Here is a 19586-nt window from a genome sequence, read left to right on the forward strand (position 1 = left end):
TGGCTTGAAAAATTTGATCACTGAAATGTGTGTGGTCTTTTGAGTGTAGATAAATACAATCAATAATTAATAAACCTCTGAAGATGAATTTCCCCCATGTCCTCTTTGAGTAAAATCATGGTTTGCTGCAATCATCCATTTCTACTTCACAATAGATCTGCAGCTGTGCCACCACACTTTATCCATAAGTGGTAAAAGCATTTAAATAACACCGCATAATAATAAGAGTGAGATATCTTACTTGTAAATTGTTAAATTGCATCAGGTTTAAGTAGCAGCTGTCAGTTGATTCTTCTGGGTTTTTTCTTCCCCTTGCTGTCTGCAGCCTTCAAATAAACTGGCCCTGCGCTGCTTTTATTTATTTATCAGCAGCTGCAGACAGAGTGCCCTTGGAAATGAGTGGATACAGACTAGTCTCAGTAGTTTGGAAAGTTCTCAACGTTGAATTGAAGCCTTTTTAAGAGTTATAAAAACCATATCAGCGTCAATGGAAATGATATTCATTAAAAGCTATTCTGTCATAAAAGTATAGCTTTTACAAATAAACATAAAAACAGGTCAGTTTACCGCAGAAGCCTGATTTATATACAGCATACTGTTTCCATCCATTACAAATATTGAATACTTCACAAAAGGTAGGTAATTAAAACTTCATCTACTAGCTGAATATATATAAATATATGAAAACTTGTATATACGAATCCCTCGACATTTAGATCCATATTTTTACAAATGCAGTAAAGAGTGGCTCAGCACTCACTGTTACACATTATATTTATCGTAGTAAAAAAAAAAAAAAAAAAGAAGCGAGAAAAAAATCAGGACAAGTACGGAAAAATATTTTTAAAAAACAGTTTTAAGATTGTCCACAAATCCAACCGGCATCACACAGGACAAGCTGCTCTGTGTTTGGCTCAGGAGGACTCTGCTCTAGCGTTAGACCGTTGGGCTGACTGCACACCACAGTCCGAGGTCAGGAGGCCTCGGTGGTGAACTTTCTCTTGAAAGACTCTGAATAATTTCCATAAGTAAGGTAAGTGGAGTTTGAAGTTTTGCATGAACATAGAATTTTAATCCGCAGAGACTGCATGCAGCACATGAAAGTATTGTCCTCTGACAAGCTAGCTTAGCGTAGCATTAGCACTAGCATTAGCATGCTAAAGACTTTCTGCAAAAGCAATGGGAGCAGTGACTGTTTTAGCTAGCCGGCTAGTAGCTAGCTTCAACAAACCACCATATCAAGATGTTGGCGTATTTTACGGTTTTGCTTGTTCTTTGAAGCACGTAAGGTGAATATTTCTGAGTGCTACTTGTGAACCGTGACAGTCTTTTGACTTGTGTCCAGTAAGTTCCACATTGCTGAAAGTTAACGATAGTTAATCCTCACAGAAATAGCAGATATACACTTTAACCAGCGTTACCTTGTTCTGTTAGCAACGTGATTATAACAACTTAATCGTTATGTTGTGGCAGCTGACTGACAAATCGCGCAGGCAAATCAACTACTGTACCACATTTTTATGATCCTGATATTTAACAATATAAACGTTAAGTTTCACAAATTAATATGGCCACATAATGACAATCTTTAATTCCAGCATCTATCAGTGAAACTCTTCCCGGCTTTGTGGGGTTTTGGACAGTTTATTTACTTTTTTTTTAACATAACTGCTCAAAGGTCCCACGTCAAGCTTAACAGCCGTGTTTCAGGTGGCATCCGAGTTTGCTCTTTACATGGCTTGTTTTGCATGTTCCCGCAGGGTTCAGCTACAGAGATGGCAGACAGCGCAGGGCTGCAGTTTGTCAACTCTTATGCTTTTGAAGCCATGCAAAAGGTGGATGTGGTACGCCTGGCTGCCTTAAGTGACCCAGAGCTGAGGCTTCTGCTCCCCTGTCTGGTGAGGATGGCTTTATGTGCTCCTGCTGATCAGAGCGAGTCCTGGGCACAAGACAAGAAGCTCATCCTGCGCCTGCTCTCTGGAGTGGAAGCTGTCAACTCCATTGTTGCACTGCTGTCTGTGGACTTCCATGCCTTGGAGCAGGATGCACGCAAGGAACAGCAGCTTAGGTATAAAGGACATATTTAACTATGACAAGAATGGCTAAAGCTAAAGTTTGCCCTTTTTTTTCTCTTGTTTATCAAGTAATTTCAGACACAATATAAAGACCATATCTCGTCTTTTCTGCCAGACACAAGGCTGGTGGCTCCAATGGAGAAAGTATTCTGGTGTCGCAGCTACAGCATGGCCTGACCCTGGAGTTTGAACACAGTGACCCCCTCAGGAGACTCCGTCTGACCCTCAGTGAACTCCTGGCTATCATGAATAAGGTACAATCCTTACATAATTCAATGAAAGAAAGGACATTGACAGTTCTATTAAGAATAACAACAGTGGATGTAAAATATTGTTAAAGGTTCATTTGCCTCCCGATTGGTTAACCAGCATTGTTGATTTGAATTGTTGAAAACTACATATTTCATAGTGGATTTCACTGATTAGTATCAACCTTGATTTGAGTCGCTGCCTTTTGTATAACGTACAGATGAGGGACAGACATGTACTGCATGAATATTAAGGGAGCAAGTACAGAGGACAAAGGAATAAAACAAGGAATGATAAATTGAGTAAGTAGCCTCTTACACTTATCGGTTGCAGCTCTAACTTGAGAAAAAGACATTCTCATTAACCCGCTGTTCTTGCTCCTTAAACGCATCAAGTCGGCGTAGCAGAATCAACTGAGTGACAGCAGCACCGTCAGTTAGATTGGCGAGTTCCACCATGCTGACTTGTTGTATGTAAGCAGGCTCGTTTCGCCTCTGTTGTATATTCCTGGGCAATGACAATAAAGGCATTCATTCATTCAACAAATTGTGCAGTGCTGCATCTGGTACAGGTCTGGTCTCAGTGATGTATAAAAAAAGGACGAACCCAAACCCGTATCTGTTGCTACTTCAATTGTCCGCTTGAGGCGTATCAGTGGCGGATAAACCTCAGCCTCCCTTCACACCTCTGTACGACACGATGCACAACAAAGGTGCATCGGTCCCAACTTGAAAAGACGTGTGTGAAAGAAGCTTGACATTGAAATTTCTTGCTTGTAGAAATGGGTCTCGGAGCAACAGAGCTAAACACAGCTTTCTTTATTTGTTTGTCAAAAGTGGATATCTCAAATTACTCTGGCAGCTGCTCTCTCATTGACTGAAATTGGATATTTCTCAGCAGCTTCATCTTCATTTATTAGGATGACATTCAGTGACAGATCCACACAATCTGTTTTCTATTCCCTTGTTTTTTTTCAGGTGACAGACTCCAATGGGGAGTTTTTTTTAAAGTCCTCTGAACTCTTTGAAAGCCCTGTGTATCTGGAAGAGGTGGCAGATGTCCTCTGCATTCTACAAGCAGGTACGCAACTCCTCTGTTTTGTTTTTTTTTGTTTTTTTCTTCAGTTATTTTAGAGGTGTTTTACAGGGAGATTGTTTTGAAATCAGTTGATTTTGTACACAGGTGAGCTTATTAAAGGTAATAGAGCCCACTATATTAGTGACTGAATTTATGGGCTGTTGAAAGTGTCATGTCAAGTTATTATATGCGTTAGGCGGTAGCAAAGATGTCACTTAAAAGGTAGTTTATGAGTGGTCTTTTCTTCTTTCCTCTCTGGTCCGTTATCCATAGAGCTGAGCTCCACGGGGAGAAAACGAGATTGGTTTAGGGTTACAGTTTATTCACTTTGACAACAACAAACTGTCTGATCCTTCAGTGCCAAACTGCCAGTAAGAGAGACAAAGACAGCAAGAAGGCTCATTTTTGTATTTGTATCTTCACTGCTTGCCTCCCCCAAAAAGAAACATGCATTGATTTATATGCCAAAATCTTATATTGATGATAAGAGTTTAAGTCACTGTAAAAGTAGAGTTATATTAAAATATTAGTGGGAAAAAATGTTATGGTGATAATTATATGCAAGTGAAGGTAGCCACAGAACAATATGTACAAGTTTTTATAACATATGTGCAGACAAATAAAGATGACTAAATGAAAATCTCACTGATGTAGTGTTTAAGACATGACAGGGCACTCATTTAATTGTGCATTAGGGTAATGGACTCTTGAAAAAAGCTGTTATCTTGAAGTGTTTTGCTATAAAACTTTCCTTCTTTTGTAACAGTTTAGCTTCTTATCTACATCTCCTCTCCGCCAAACTACTGAACCTATTTAGCAGTCTGGAGGAGACTGGAGATAATGAATAAAACCCGTTAATGATAGAAGATGAGGGCTTTACTGGTACTTTGTTTTAAGTTACGACTGTTCCAGTTAAAATACACTGGTGAAATATTTAAGTATTAGCCCTGAAATGTGCAGAATGCTCAGTGAGAGTGGCTAGCATGCGCGAGATTAACAAGCTCAGATACAGTTTGCTGTCATGGTTTTATGTGATATGCTGAGATTTTAGACTTTGTGTGGTAGTAACCGTCAGTCATCAGCAGTGTGCCACATTTAAAATGTCACTGGACCTTTTGTGCAGTTGAAGAACAATTCTTCATCGTATGTGAGAAGATGCACAGTTGGGATGATGTTTGATACAGAGTACATACCTACGCACAATACCTACCAACTCTATATTAAATTCCATAAATACTTATCATTTCTGGGAAGCCAGGTTGGAAAATAATCAAATTAGGTGTTGTTTTACGCTGCTGATATCTTGTATGTTTTTTTTGTCCCCATGTTAGAGCTGCCTTCTCTGCTGCCCATCGTGGATGTGGCAGAGGCGTTGCTTCATGTGCGCAATGGCGACTGGTTTCTATGTCTGCTCGTTGCCAACGTGCCCGACAGCTTCAATGAAGGTAATTCATCTGCCCCACGGCACTGCACAGGCTGTCGGCAGACAGTGTAAGATAAGCTGGCTGGTTAATTGGCAGTACTAATTTCACATGGTTAGTCATGGTTGGTGCTCGCTGCTGTGGAGACATGATTTGACTCAAATTATCTCAGAAACTTTCTGTGATGGCATTATTATGATTATAGGCAGGTAGTTATTGAGGCGAGACCTCATGCTTTTAGCTTCAGCTATTGCTCCTCTTAATTATAGCCATGCATCTGGCCCAAGGGTCAACGCACTCGTCTTTGATGATAAACACTCGTGTCTCTGAGTCACAAAGAGTGCTGTGTGTGCGCTTTGAGAGACGAAATAGAAAATAATGCCTGTCGTCACCTACACCTACTGCTGCCTCCTTATCACACGCAGGGTCAGCATTAAGTCAATAGTGTATTTATGTGTTACATAGCAGTCAACATCAATGAATCCTTTTAGTTTCATTCCGACAAGAGACCTTGTTACATTGAATTGAATGTGAAATGAATGGATCCAAGGACAACGTGTGAGGAATGGCTGTGTCTAAAGGAGGCATCAAGGTCAGTCATTTTGAACTGTTAACCAATTTTAACTTGACCGGATTTTTTATTTTTTTTACAAAACTTACAAAAGAGATCTTAATAGATAGAAACTAATACAGTTTTTAAACATCGGTCAGCCTGCTAATACTTCCCTGATAAGATATGGATTCTGTTCCCTGGCAAGTCATGACTCCGAGGGGTCGAGTTCTAATCGAGGAAAAGACCCAGCCATAGCAATAGAGGACTGATAGCATTACTGTCAGTTACGTGTGTAAAATTTGTGTTGACTGAACATGTTGCTGGTTGTCAGCAAACCACCTGACGGAAAATGTGTAAATTTCCAGCGAACGTCCTAAGGGTTAGGTCTGTAAATGTGTCTATCTTTCGCTGCAGTTTGTAGAGGTCTGATCAAGAATGGAGAGCGTCAGGATGAGGAGAGTGTGGGTGGTCGGCGCAGGACCGAGGCCCTCAGGCAGCTGTGTCAGATGAACCCCTCACAAGCCCTCAACATCAGAGCCATGGCGGTAAGTTGCACTGTCAATATAATCACAGGGCTCCAAAGTGAGGCCAGAGTCAGACTTTATCCTCAGTGTGCCAAAAATGAATTTATTTTAGATAAGAAATGGATTCTTTAATCTTTGAACTGCCTGTTTCAATTTGAGATATATTTGTCTCCCTGCTACCCCCCCCCCCCCACACACACACACCATTAATTATGCATGTGTAAACTACAAATTAATACATTTGTCAGCACCTTCTTCTTTGTAGTAAAATGCTTCAAAGAGGAAATGTTTGCCGCGGAGGATGCCTGTGTTTGTAGAAACATGGATGAATTAAATATTGAGTGTGATGTCAACATAATTATTTATTGTTAACACACATCTTTAGTGGTTTTACAGTTTTTCCCATTAACATATTAATTCAAGGCAGCATTGCAGCCTTACCAGGATCAATTCACATCATAATGCTTGGTGAAAGAGATTTTTTTTTCTCTTCACTGATTTATTTTGTAATATATTTTGTGGTGGTAACCCTGAGGGGAGAAATTTGTCTTTTCGCTTTCCTCCTTCTCTCAAGGAGGTTACAGCACTGGGTCAGTTATTGAACAAGGCCCCAGGAGGCGGTGGAAATTCATTGCCTTGTGGAACGATGCATCAGCAGGACTCTTACATGGCAATGCTCGGACAGTGGGGCTTGATTGTTGATGTGCTGCAGAGCTGAAAATATTTCAGAGCATGGACTTGTCAGCAAGACTGTTGGTTTCTGGTGTTTGCTACCATATGGATCTTGTGCCACTAAGCTTATGCCTTTTATTCTTTATGTCTCTATTGTCTGAGATGTTTTCTAATCTCAGACAAAAGACAAAGGAGGTGTAACCATACCTGGTATAGAAGGATTACAAAAGCTCTAGACTGTGACCTGGTTTTGGGTCAATGCAGCTAGAACCATCAGAGCGACTTCGGATTGTGCCCCCCCCCCCCCAGTTAATATTTCATTTTATATGCTGTGAAACACCCAGAGGGAGTGAGAATAGTGTGTGTGTTTGTGTGTTTTGTGAGAGGCTGGAGATGCATTGTGAGCCTGTTGCTACCACTCGGCCAGGTCAAAGCTGCGTGGGTTGTCATCTTCCGTAGTCGGGTTAATAAGCAGCTTACTGTCACTCTCGCTTTGTGGGGCCTTTTAAACTATCCGTTGATTATTTTTATATACGTATTTGAAAACAGAAGACCCATTTAGACCCTCCTCTCAGACAACAGCTCAATAAATATGATGACAATAAGATGTGGAATGAGCAGGCGATAGAGATGTGATCTACTCTCCCGACATTAAATATTTATGCGGTTTATAAGGGGAAAATCTTGCCAAGAAAGATGGGCTGAACATAAGTCAGAAAATTCTTTCTTTTTTTAATCTCCAACAACAGCAAGCCTGCCTGCATGTAGCATTTTTAAGACGGGAATCAACTAATCAATAAAATGTTTTATTTCAAAGGAGTACATTAATATTATGGGATCGTTTTATGGCATTTATGTAAAAATGAACTCTGCCCACTGATTTATTTTTCTTCCTCATAAAGCACAACATCACTCGATAGAAGATCGGTAATTCTTTATATACCCAAATCCCGTATTTATCGGTAAGAAGTCAAGATGGGAAAACATGTGAACAGGCTGCTGTGAAGTTGATTTAAGCGGTGCTTCTAAATCTTGCGCTGATGCTTCTGTAATTTCCACTTTAAGAGCACGAGTGGAAAGAGTTATTCTGGAGTCCTCAAATATAATGAATATTTTAGAAAAACACCAACATTGAAAAGTGGATTATACAAAGAATGATTTCAAAGATGCAATGATCACAGTAATAGTAAACATACATATAAATATGAGTTTTATTTTTATTTTTTATGAATAACCATGTGAGATTAATCTGTGTGTTCCCAGGTAGAGGAGTGTCACCTACCTGGTCTGGGTGTGGCTCTTACTTTGGACTACAAACCCGATGCAGCAGATGAGGCGGTCAGCCCTCTTGTGTCCTATGTCAGCGGCCTGTTGCTGGGCACCAACAGCAAAGTGCGCACCTGGTTTGGCATGTTCATTCGCAATGGACAACAGGTAAATGTTCAAGGGGTTTTCATCTGCGTTGTTGCTACTGATCAAATAGAAATATTTTCATGTGTTCGACACAAATCGGACACAGTACTGCACGTGTGCAATGGTCATTTTATTGATAGAGCTCGCAAACTTGGTGTGCCGTACAGTAGAAGACAAATGGTAGAAGTAAAGGCATGAACATGAGGAAGTTAGTAACCATTAAGAAATGTATAAAATTATCAATAAAATGCAGAATTTAAATCTTAAAAAAAAAAAACACAGGTTGGTTGGATTAAGACTTTTTTTAATGAGCATGTCTTATAATTAACCTGTGATTAAAAATGATGGGATGATTCTCCTGCATAAAGCCATGCTTGACTCTTTGGTTGTCAGTCCCCTAACAGGTGTAATTTACTTCCAAACATAGCAACAAAATATTTGTCCAAATGTAATTAAAATGCCAACTTTAGACAGGTCCTTTAGACAGCCCTTTGTCTTATAGTACCTGCCAAAATGTCCTTAGGATGCTTATATGGCTGAAAACCACAGCAGAACCCGAGCAAATATCGCAGTGCAGTCACACACTCACACATACATGTCTGTCTTCAGAGTTCCCCATCATGTACAGGTGGAGGTTTTGTTTAATGTCACCCACATTCCTTTCTGGGTTGTCAGCTCTGGAATTAAATGTCATAAGTTTAAGCTAACATTTATAAAAAAAAAAAAACTATTAAAGGTTTGAGTGCCTGCTAACATTTCCACAGTTATGTGCTTCACACACAGATAATTACAGTCTACTTTTCCCTCAGAAAGTAAAGCTCTCCTTGAGCTGCGAGGACAGGCCTCTGTAGTATTGAAGAAATGTGCAGAGACGCTTCATCCCCATTTAGATGATCTTGTTTTGCATTATAATGTGTGTTTAAAGATGCTGCAAAGACTAGTAATGGCTTGTCTGCTGCACCGTAAAGGACTTTGTTTAAGTCTATTGACGAAATACGAAAGCCAAACATTTTACTGATGGGAGCCATAATATCAACCCTTGTATGGAAACCCTTGACTCCTGTCTTCCTTTCTCTTTCTTTCTGTGCTGCCAGCGTAAGAGAGAAAGCAGCTCAGTGCTGTGGCAGATGCGCAGACAGCTGCTGCTGGAGTTGGTAGCCATCCTGCCACGCTCACGCAGCACCCACTGTCCTAATGACGACGGCATGGACACTGAAGGCAGTTCGGGGTACTCCGGCCTCAGGGAGGAGCATGTGGTGAAGGCCAGCGCTTTGCTCCGACTGTACTGTGCGCTCATGGGCATTGCAGGCCTCAGGTAGGATGGGTCACCTTCCTAACTGTTCAGACTTGTGGGATCATTATTTTGATTTGTATTAGATTGTTTTTTGAAGCCTGGTTTCTGAGTAAATGTTTTGCCTCATATTTCTTACACAGATTCTTTTAATTTGCTAGCTTCATTTAAAAAAAAGTTAAAGTAATGAGTGTGATTTTACCCTGTAGACCTACAGATGAAGAGGCAGAGCAGCTTTTGCAGCTGATGACGAGCCGGCCCCCAGCCACTCCTGCTGGTGTTCGCTTTGTCTCTCTGTCCTTCTGCAAGCTTCTGGCCTTCCCTACCCTGGTCAGGTACATAAAGGTGGTCTTATTATCTGCTGCTTGTATTTGCTTTTGTTGTTAGTCAGTACACAAAAAGGTTGAGGTTCGCAAAGCCTTTTCAGCCACTGGTGGTCCTGAATTTTGATTTACTGGTGATGGACGCTGCCGATCTAAAGCCCTCTCTGTGTCTTTCGGCATTGGAGAGATTTATCCTTTGATATGTATTCTCATCCGTGTGTTTGTGCAGCACTCCGGAGCAGGAACAGCTGATGGTTATGTGGCTCAGTTGGATGATCAAAGAGGAAGAATACTTTGAGAGGTAGGAAAATCTCTGTGATAATGAAAGATTTGAGACCAAGAATCAAACCACTGGCCTTCCAATTAGCAAACAACCACACCGACTCCTAAGCTACAGCCACCCCATTGATGCATATTGTATCTTATATTTGGGCAAATGTTTTTACATTAACATTTTATGTCATCAGAGCAATCACAATGATGCTCTAACAGAAGTAGTAATTATCCCTTAATTCAACAGTGGTTCATATGTGAGGTCATTTTTTTAATGTTTCACATGTATATTTAGTCCATAACGTGTAGTTCTTACAGCAAACTCACTGAGCAAAACGTCTTAGATTATTGTATTTTATATTGTATTACACACTTACAACAGCCGTCGGATAACTGTTTGTTTCAAGCATTTTTGTTGTTCTTGGTAAGTTTTTTTTCTCTATTGTTGAGCCTAACATTACACTCGATGAGTTGGTCATTGCTCTTGTGCCCCGGGAGTAAAATTGAGCTTCTAGAGATCTAGAAAAGAGCAATGCGACGATGTTAGATGCTGGATTGTCAACAAGCCTAAATGTCTCTCCGTATGCGTGTCTTTCTCCTTATAGTGCTGCAGGCGTATCTGCTTCTTTTGGAGAGATGCTATTACTGGTTGCCATGTATTTCCATAGCAACCAGCTCAGCTCCATTATTGAGTTGGTGTGCTCTACTTTGGGGATGAAGGTAAGGTGGTAGGTGGGAGGGAGACATTGATCAATACATCTGTCTGGCTGACCAGGTCTTGGACACACTTCCCCACTACAGCAGTGGCGCATATAAGCACCGTAACACTAATGAAACACTTGCACCACACACATATCTAGTGAGACACTCCATACCCTGCGGCCAATTTGCCATTTTATTACTTATTAAGTGCACTATTATTTCCATGCTGTGTGCTAAGTAGTTTTCCTGTCTCAGTGTATTTTCCACTAAGATGTGTAAGGTAATTGGATTCAGAGCCTGTTTGTTTCCACCCCAAAGGCAATCCTTTCAATTGAGTGTTGTGCCTGCCATGTAGAATTTTCTTATGAAATATGAAAGGAGGGAATTACAAAATACCAGCGCCACTGCCTGCAGGTTGTTTTCACTCGCAGCAAGCCTACCACTGTCCATGATTGTCATTGTTTATTTATTTCTGGGGGGTGGGGGCTTTAACTTCTTACAGATTGCCATCAAGCCCAGCTCTCTGAGCAAGATGAAGACCATCTTCACACAGGAGATTTTTACTGAACAGGTACATAAAGAATCCATCCATGAGAGGTTTCTGCTCACTTTGACTTATTAGCCATCTTGCTAATTTCAATCATTTGATTGTAAGCTTTTAAGCTCACAATAAGTTTTTCCACTCTATATTTTGTGTTATATGGCTGTGAAATATAATATATTAATCATCATATATGCAATCTAATTAAAAGATAATATTTCACAGTGTGTTACATGGAGAAACACAACTGGATATACCTGTTTTTGGAAAATTTTGCATCATCTTTAGGTGGTGTAATAGTTTAAAAAGTCTCAAAATGGTCTTTATGTAACAACAAAGGGAAAAAAAAAAAGCATTATGTTTGATGCAGAAAGTTGGTTCACATAGATGTTGCAGTGAAAGTGCTGACACTTTAAAAATCACAGGAAGCTTGTTGGTAAATGGCTGGAGACGTGAAGTGGTATCAAACTGTAAAGAGTCTGAAGTTGATCTTTGTCCTTTATTCATTGTTGCTGTGTTGATGGCGTGTCTAATTCTTTTGCTGCGAAGGTGGTTACAGCCCATGCGGTTAGGGTTGCTGTGACCAACAACTTAAGTGCCAACATCACAGGATTTCTCCCCATTCACTGTATATACCAGCTGCTTCGAAGCAGAGCCTTCACCAAGCACAAAGTGTCCATCAAGGTACGACACACTTCATGACATAATTCGCCCCCCTTAAAAGGAACAAGATAGACCAAAGTTTATTTATTTGATTGAAAAATGTTGCCCCCTGGTGCTGTGCACGTGTGAATCTTTCAGGACTGGATTTATCGTCAACTCTGTGAGACAACCACACCCATCCACACCCAGTTGATTCCTCTAATTGATGCCTATATCAACTCCATCCTCACTCCAGCATCCAAAGCCAACCCTGAGGCCACCAATCAGCCTATCACTGAGCAGGAAATTCTTAATGTCTTCCAGAGCTCTGCAGGGGTGAGTCATCCTTTATACTTCCTCTTCCATGTGGTTTAATTTTCATCTTTATTTTCCCCGTTCATAATTTAATGGTCCCCAATGTTTACACCTTTTTTTTTATAGCTGGAATTTGGGAACCACAATCTATACTTAATACTTACTTTTGCTTTGATGTTTAAAGGCTGAATAAATGTTTTTAGTCTGTATACAATTAAGGAGTTACGGGTGTTTAGCATTATGTAACCATATTAAAAACAACATGAGCCTGATGGGAATTATAGTTAGAGCACTATAAACACAACAGTAAAGTCACAGGAAAATCATTTTGAATGTATTTTGTTGTGAAATCTGTTAATTTGTTCAATTTAAATTTAGAAACAAATAAAGTTAAATTTATTAATGTCTGAAATGATCTCTCTTTCAGTCTGAAGAGAGATGTAAATTGGGATTCTGTATTAGAGGAACTATTTTTAAAATACCCATTTACTGATGATACAGAGCCTTATTATGCTGAGCGCCCTTGACCCATAGATGTTATTTTTACTTCTGTCGTGGTTAGCAAGGGGACAGTACTCGAGGAGGACGGCAGCGCTATTCCATCACCACACAGCTGCTTATCCTTTACTACATCCTGTCTTTTGAGGAGAACCTGCTGGCTAGCACTAAACAGCTGGGTATGTATGAGACAATAACTTTGCTCCAAAAAAAATCTCTTTTCTCTCTCTGTGCGTCTCTGAAGCGAACGCATTGTCATTTCTTTCACCGAAGAATGTTTTATATGCAATTTGGAGAGAATTTGTCAGGCAGCGAGAAGAGAAGGGAAGCTCTTGTCCTCTGTTAAGTTGTAGGAGACACTCTCACTCTGGATGAGCAGTCATTCATCTTTTTGTCTCTTGGCACTGAATGTTGGCTGCTTCATAGACAATAAATGGAGAGCTGACAAAAAGCCAAGTACAATGGCTGCGGGAGCAAAGCTAACTGGGACAGTCGCAGGTTAGATGAGCATTAACAGTAAGCCGACTCTGTGTTTATCCGCTCACACAACGAGCTCTCTTCTTGCCCTTCATTAGGTTAGATTTATTTGAGAGTTTATGCTCATCTCTTTAATTGCTGTGTTAACCCAAGTGCTCCCTTAGCCTTCGAGGAGGGAGTAATGAAGCCCATCAGCAGTGGTAATGAACCCACACCAATGAAAAATCACTTCTGCGTTTCTTTCAAGCATTTGCACAGTGGCTCTGGTGTCCTTACACAACCAAATAGAATACTCGTCCTTGTTCTGTTTTATGTACTCTCTTACTCTGTTTACTCCTTCACCATCTGTGCCTCACTCACTTGTATGCACTTTTAAGCACTCATGCAGAGGAAGCCAAAGTCCTACTCTGCAGCTTTGATGGACCAAATCCCCATAAAGTACTTGGTTACTCAGGCCCAGGGGCTGCAGCAGGAGCTGGGAGGTGAGGTTAAAAATCTATATCCAAGTTCAGTCGACCAAATGAATGATAAGAGCCTAAGTGAACCGTTTTCTCAAAAGCTAATTATTTTGGGTAATCGACTGAAAAACAACCTGTGGCTTATTTCAGGTCTGCACTCGGCGCTGCTGAGACTGCTTGCCACCAACTACCCCCACCTATGTCTAGTGGAGGACTGGGTATGTGAAGAGGAGGTGACTGGCACCCTGCCTCTGCTAAGGAGGATGATGCTTCCCACCAACACCTGTAGATACACTCAGAGCCAGCTCCACCAGGGTGAGCAGGTTGGGAACTATGGGGCTGTGTTGGGGTACAACGTTTCAGAGGGACAAAGTCGATCCAGAAATGTCTCAACGGGAAAGAAAAATGCAACAAGATGCTCTGTGATTGTTCGATAAGTTGTTCGTATTGTTTCCCCAGCCTTCCAGAAGCTGCCGTCCAGCAGCCCCAGGCTCATGCGGATCCTGGAGCATTTAACACTGCTGTCACCCGGAGACCTGATCCCGTATGCGGAGGCCCTTACAGCCAGTGTGGCTCTGCTGCTGGAGCCCGCTGTGCCTCGCCGCATACTGCAGACCCTCAACAAGCTCTGGATGGGCCTTAACACTGTGATGCCACGCAGGTACCTAACTACATCTTATGGATAAGTGACTATCAAGGAAGCTATCAGATTTGCTGAATTTGTGGTTGCTGAATTTATCCTTTAATTTGTACCTTAATGCATGAATGACATCAGTTTATTAAAGGGGTTTAAAAAGTATCAAATTCTTACTTAATATATATTATTTCTTATTATATTGTGCTGATTACTTTTATAGTTTTTTCCAATTCAGTCTCCCAGGACTGTGAAAACTAGCTGGCAGATTTATGTCTGGTCTTAACTGAAGGCTGCTCGCGCAATGATTTTTATTTTATGCATAGATTAGTAGTATTGAGCAAAGCGGCTCTGGAAGCCTGTGTGAATTCTCTTAAGAAATGAGGGTCACCCTCACTCTGCCCCAAGGCTTGAAGGAGCCTCCGCTCTGAGCAGACCTTCTATCGATCCTGAAGAGGCCGAGAACAAAAAGAGCTCAGGGCAGAACAAAGTCTTCACAGGGTAGATGTAGGGGATTGTTGCCTCCCTTTGACTCTTCTTTGGCTTTCTTTCCTATGCTGAGTGTTGCAGACAAAGACAAATGGAGGCCCTGGTGAATCTAGAGGGAGGGCAGCAATGTCAGATTTCACATAGATCCACTGATTGATGTTATTGTGCAGGCTGCCTGAAGGCTTGGAGCTCCAAAGGAACCTGTTGTTCAGAGATCCATATTTGTCTGATAAGAGGGACTGAGGTTGAAATGCTACCATAGGCCAATCTTGGAGTACATTAGGTCATTAAACCCAAACAGAACTGTGCTTATACCATGATATTTGATGTATTTCAATATTTTTCTTCCAAAATCAAACCACTTACAAGGGATAAAAACAGTGCTTGAAGTCAGGCAGAGTACATCTTACTCTGAAAAAAACTTGTGATCTGTGGTATAAATAGAAATGACAACTAATGTGTGTGTATGTTGCAGGTTGTGGGTGATGACGGTAAATGCCCTCCAGCCTTCAGCTAAGCTGCTCAGGCAGCAGAAATACACTCAGAATGACCTGATGATTGATCCTCTGATTGTGCTGCGCTGTGATCAGAGAGTTTACAGGTAACTTAATAGTATCCCACTCTAAGTTAGGCTGATATGGACTATAGAGTGGACATACAGAATAATAGTGATCAGGGTAATGTGGACCATCATGGCCCGACAGATGCTGACTACTTTTTTTTTGGGTCAGGTGTCCTCCTTTAATGGACATTGTCCTTCACATGCTGAATGGCTACCTGCTGGCCTCCAAAGCCCACCTGCAGTCTCACCTGAAGGAGACGGCAGACTTTGATCGGCAGAGTCAGACTGTTTCAAACCTGGGAGTTCCGGGACAGCCAGATACACCTGAAGTCACCAGGGAGGAGCTGAAGAACGCCCTTCTTGCTGCACAGGTATTTTAATTACTAAAAAAAACACACTTTCACAGACGTTACTGATGTCACGCGTTATGGAAGTTTCATGATTATGTGAGTATTAATGAAAATATGGCATGAGGTAAAAAACATGGCAACCACATGTGTGTGATTAAATCCAGGACAGCGCAGCAGTCCAGATACTCTTGGAGGTTTGTCTACCAACCTCTGAAGAGCAGCAGCTGGGGGCCACCACAGAGAGCCTTTTGAGGAGCATTCGGGGCCCCGTGCCTGGGAAATCGAAACGGGGAAGTGTGGGGCCGACTGCCAGGGAGGATGTGGAGGACCCTGAGCCCGAGGGAGGCCTGTTAAGCGACTTGAGGGAGGTGCAGTGTCTCATCTGCTGTCTGTTGCATCAGATGTTCATTGCCGACCCCAACATTGCCAAATTAGTTCACTTTCAGGTAAATACAAGAGATGAATTGTGCTTTCCCTACATGACCGCATCGTCTCACTTGAAAGCAAACTCATCATTAATGCCACATCGTAGATGAAACCTTATGAGTTCTCCATGAATAGCCAAGTCATGTTGACCCCATTAGTCATCACATTCTGTCACAGCATCAGTAATAAGTGACTGCAGCTCTCCCAGACTTATCAGACGCACATATGGTGGACTTCATCAAACCAATCCTTCCTGTCACACTAATCCACCCTTATCCACACTGCTGAGCAGAAGCTGCAGGGTGAATGCATGCGCTCACACATGTCTAAGATAGCACGTGCGTGGGTTAACGAATACAGGAATAAATTTCCTGTGTACTCCCTCGTCTTTGTGGTTTAATTATAAGTTTAATTTTCCCTTTCCTCTCTCTCTGTCTGTCTGTCTGTCTGTCTGTCTGTCTGTCTGTCTGTCTGTCTGTCTGTCTGTCTGTCTGTCTGTCTGTCTGTCTGTCTGTCAGGGTTATCCTCAGGCCCTTCTGCCTCTAACCGTGGCGGGCATCCCCTCCATCCATATCTGTCTGGACTTCATCCCAGAGCTGCTGGCCCAGCCCCAGCTGGAGAAGCAGGTGAGGCCTTCCAACTTTCCCTCCCCTCTGTTTTCTGGCATTCAATTCTAAACTTGCTTTTGTGCAGGAGCCGCTTTTACAGTTTTGGGCCTTTTTTTTATGAGCTCTACTGGGGCTCTTTATTGAGCTTTTGCTCTGTAAATAATTGGGGTAACATTTGTAGCTCTTGTGTTTGTTCCCACAGATATTTGCAATTCAGTTGCTGTCATACCTGTGTACCCAGTACGCCTTACCCAAATCCCTGAGTGTGGCCAGGTTGGCCATTAGTGTCATGGGAACCCTTCTAACAGGTCAGCAAACATCTTTTCTTATCCTTACATCTTGTTCGACTCACAGTCTTGCTTGTTGGCTCTTACATTCTGTCTGTGCTTCTTAATCATTCGTTACGGTCGCAGCAAACTGACTGACTGTACTATAAATCCCAGCCTTGAAATGTGTATCCCTTTATTTGGGTGCCACCATCTGGTCTTTAGATGTTAGTGCAGCATTCTTTCCTTACTTCTAAAACGTGAACTGTGTCCCAGTCTATTAGACACTGAAACCAATGTTTGCATACTTTTTATGTGTATACTATAACTGTGTGTGTTTGTTTTTGGTTGTTGTTTTTACTCAATAGTGCTGACTCGTACCAAGCGCTTCTCCTTCTTCATGCCCACCCTGCCGTGTCTGGTGGCTTTCTGCCAGGCCTTCCCTCCTCTTTACGATGATGTGGCAGCTCTGTTGGTACAAGTGGGTCAGGTTTGTGCTTCTGATGTGGCCACCAAGGCCAGGGACATTGACCCACTCATAGCCCGTAAGTATAGTTGTTTTATTAGGTGGCATATAAGTTTTAAGAAGTGGTATTTTGGAAAACCACAAACAGTCTTACACCGGATTATTAAATTAAAAGAAACTAAGGAAAAGATGGTTTTCCATCTGGATAAAAGCAAAACAAACAAAGACAGGGCAACCGTACAGCTGGATGTGTTTATTTGATTAACTGATTTTATTTGGTGTCATTATCAAATCAAATTTATTTGTATAGCACATTTCATGTACAAAACAATTCAAAGTGCTTTACATAAAATAAAAGCATTGCAGCAGGGAGTGTAAGAAGCATTAAAAATACATAAAATAAGATAAAGAGAAACAAATAAAAAAATAACTTAAATGAATTTAAAAACAAGCAACAGTCTAGATAAATTAAAAGGTACCATGCAGACTTCATGCATAGACACATGAGAAAAGAAATGTTTTTAACCTGGATTTAAAAATGTCTACATTTGGTGAAAGTTTAATCTCCACTGGCAGTTTGTTCCACTTGTTTGCAGCATAACAGCTAAATGCTGCTTCTCCATGTTTAGTCTGGACTCTGGACTGGACCAGCTGGCCTGAGTCCTTGGATCTAAGAGCTCTGCTGGGTTTATATTCTCTGAACATATCACAGATGTATTTTGGGCCTAAACCGTTCTGGGATTTGTAAACCATCAGCAGGCCTTTAAAATCTATTCTGTGACTGACTGGAAGCCAGTGTAAAGATATTAAAACTGCTGTGATGTGTTCAGATCTCTTTGTCCAGGTTAAATGCATTATGCATTATTTATTTATTTTTTTTACAAACCAGAGAAATTCATGAAAATGTAAAGAATGACAGCTAATAAAGATTATAATTTAAATTCAACTCTCCAATATCAGGCCTGCAGAATCTAAAGGAGAAACCTCGGGAGGCTTTGGTTCCAGGAGGAGGCTCCGCTAAGTTGACTTTACCCAACAAGACAGCAGAGGAGCTGGTTGGCGCTGACCCCGATGTCCGGCTTTGCTACTGCATCGAAGCAACATTCATGGACATTATCAGCTCCACCCTTCATGGAAAATAGAGTAGAAACACATGTAGATATCTAGTGGGAGCAGAGGGACTTCCCTTGAAGCAACAACTCCAAACACTGCCTTTGAGAGATTCTCCTAAGAGGCTCAACAGATATCAGTCATCATCAACAAACAGACTCTTCTGTCCCTTTTAAAGGGCTTTCAGGTAATGACATGTTGTGTCTTCCTCTCACTCTGTGCACACGATGTCACATGTTGGCTCTATCCGTTGTAGTAAGCCCTGTCTGGACTAAAGTACTGAATAACCCAGGGTACAGCCTTTGTTGTGAAAATAAATATGTCGGGATTTGAAGAGTATTTGGGGAAATGTATAAATGTGCTTTGTCACAACTTGTAGAAAGTAAAATATTGAAACTGTTAAACGGGTCAGAATTTTTTTTAACCTTGCAAGTCTATTTTTCTAATGTGTTGTGACCATTTCTTTCTCAAACTGCTCAGTAAAAATGTTGCTTTGAAATGTGTAGAGCTTTTGTACTGTATTTGTTTGTAATAAAACAATGGAAGTGTTTGATTGTAATTCGTATTCTGCAGAGTTAATTAATCCTTTGGTCAGAAATCTGAGTTCTTGGCCTTGTTGTGGTTTTTCTGTTGTCTGGTCCTGGTTGAGTTTTTAATTTTTATTCTTGACTCTGTGTGTCACCATGACGCTCTTCCATGTAGTCCTCAGGAGCACTTATTTCATTAGACATTGTTTAATTTGGCAGTTGTCCAGCTGAGGAGTAGGAAACCGCAACAAGTTATTCTAAAAACTCCCCCAGATTTCACCCAAAATCTCTCTTCTTTCTTCAATTGCATCTCCATGAAATATTGTAATCTACAATGTATCTTTTGGATATTTGAATAAGATTTAAACGTATTATTAATAACTAATTGAGCTGTGCGGAGTTAGCGACTTCCCACCTCACTTCAGTGCTGGCGGTTCCCATATATCAGTAACCAACACGTAAAGACTAAGTTAAAACAAGGGACCTGTCGACCATTTCCCGCGTACTTCGAGTAAATCATGTTACAATTGTAACGCATTTTCTCCGCCCCATTAAATTGTGTTTCGCTTTGTCTTAAAATCATGAGAACTTGGTCCATTTTTGACGGTTTTTCAAGAGGTTTGCTTTGTTAGTAAGGCCAAACT

The 19586-nt window shown here is 41.2% G+C and overlaps 1 protein-coding gene across 2 annotated transcripts; it reads left to right on the forward strand.

Annotated features, from left to right (window-relative positions):
- Nucleotides 1-850: 850 nt before the first annotated feature.
- On the forward strand, nucleotides 851-18974 carry ints2 (integrator complex subunit 2). Of its 2 annotated transcripts, none has more exons than XM_075486455.1 (25): nucleotides 851-1033; nucleotides 1761-2068; nucleotides 2191-2329; nucleotides 3302-3404; nucleotides 4733-4846; nucleotides 5790-5920; nucleotides 7835-8005; nucleotides 9079-9299; nucleotides 9485-9610; nucleotides 9828-9899; nucleotides 10477-10591; nucleotides 11076-11144; nucleotides 11664-11798; nucleotides 11916-12092; nucleotides 12634-12748; nucleotides 13424-13528; nucleotides 13655-13819; nucleotides 13964-14165; nucleotides 15103-15228; nucleotides 15359-15560; nucleotides 15704-15985; nucleotides 16484-16591; nucleotides 16776-16881; nucleotides 17208-17384; nucleotides 18266-18974. In XM_075486455.1, exons 2-25 carry the CDS (start codon nucleotides 1776-1778, stop codon nucleotides 18445-18447), a joined length of 3636 nt encoding a protein of 1211 aa, XP_075342570.1. In that variant the 5' UTR covers nucleotides 851-1033; nucleotides 1761-1775; the 3' UTR covers nucleotides 18448-18974. The 2 variants fall into 2 exon arrangements, with proteins under 2 accessions (XP_075342570.1, XP_075342571.1); XM_075486456.1 differs by having other exon boundaries at nucleotides 851-1028.
- The last annotated feature ends 612 nt before the right edge of the window (nucleotides 18975-19586 follow it).

This window comes from Odontesthes bonariensis, chromosome 16 (genome assembly GCF_027942865.1).
Source record: "Odontesthes bonariensis isolate fOdoBon6 chromosome 16, fOdoBon6.hap1, whole genome shotgun sequence".
Classification (NCBI taxonomy): Eukaryota; Metazoa; Chordata; class Actinopteri; order Atheriniformes; family Atherinopsidae; genus Odontesthes; species Odontesthes bonariensis.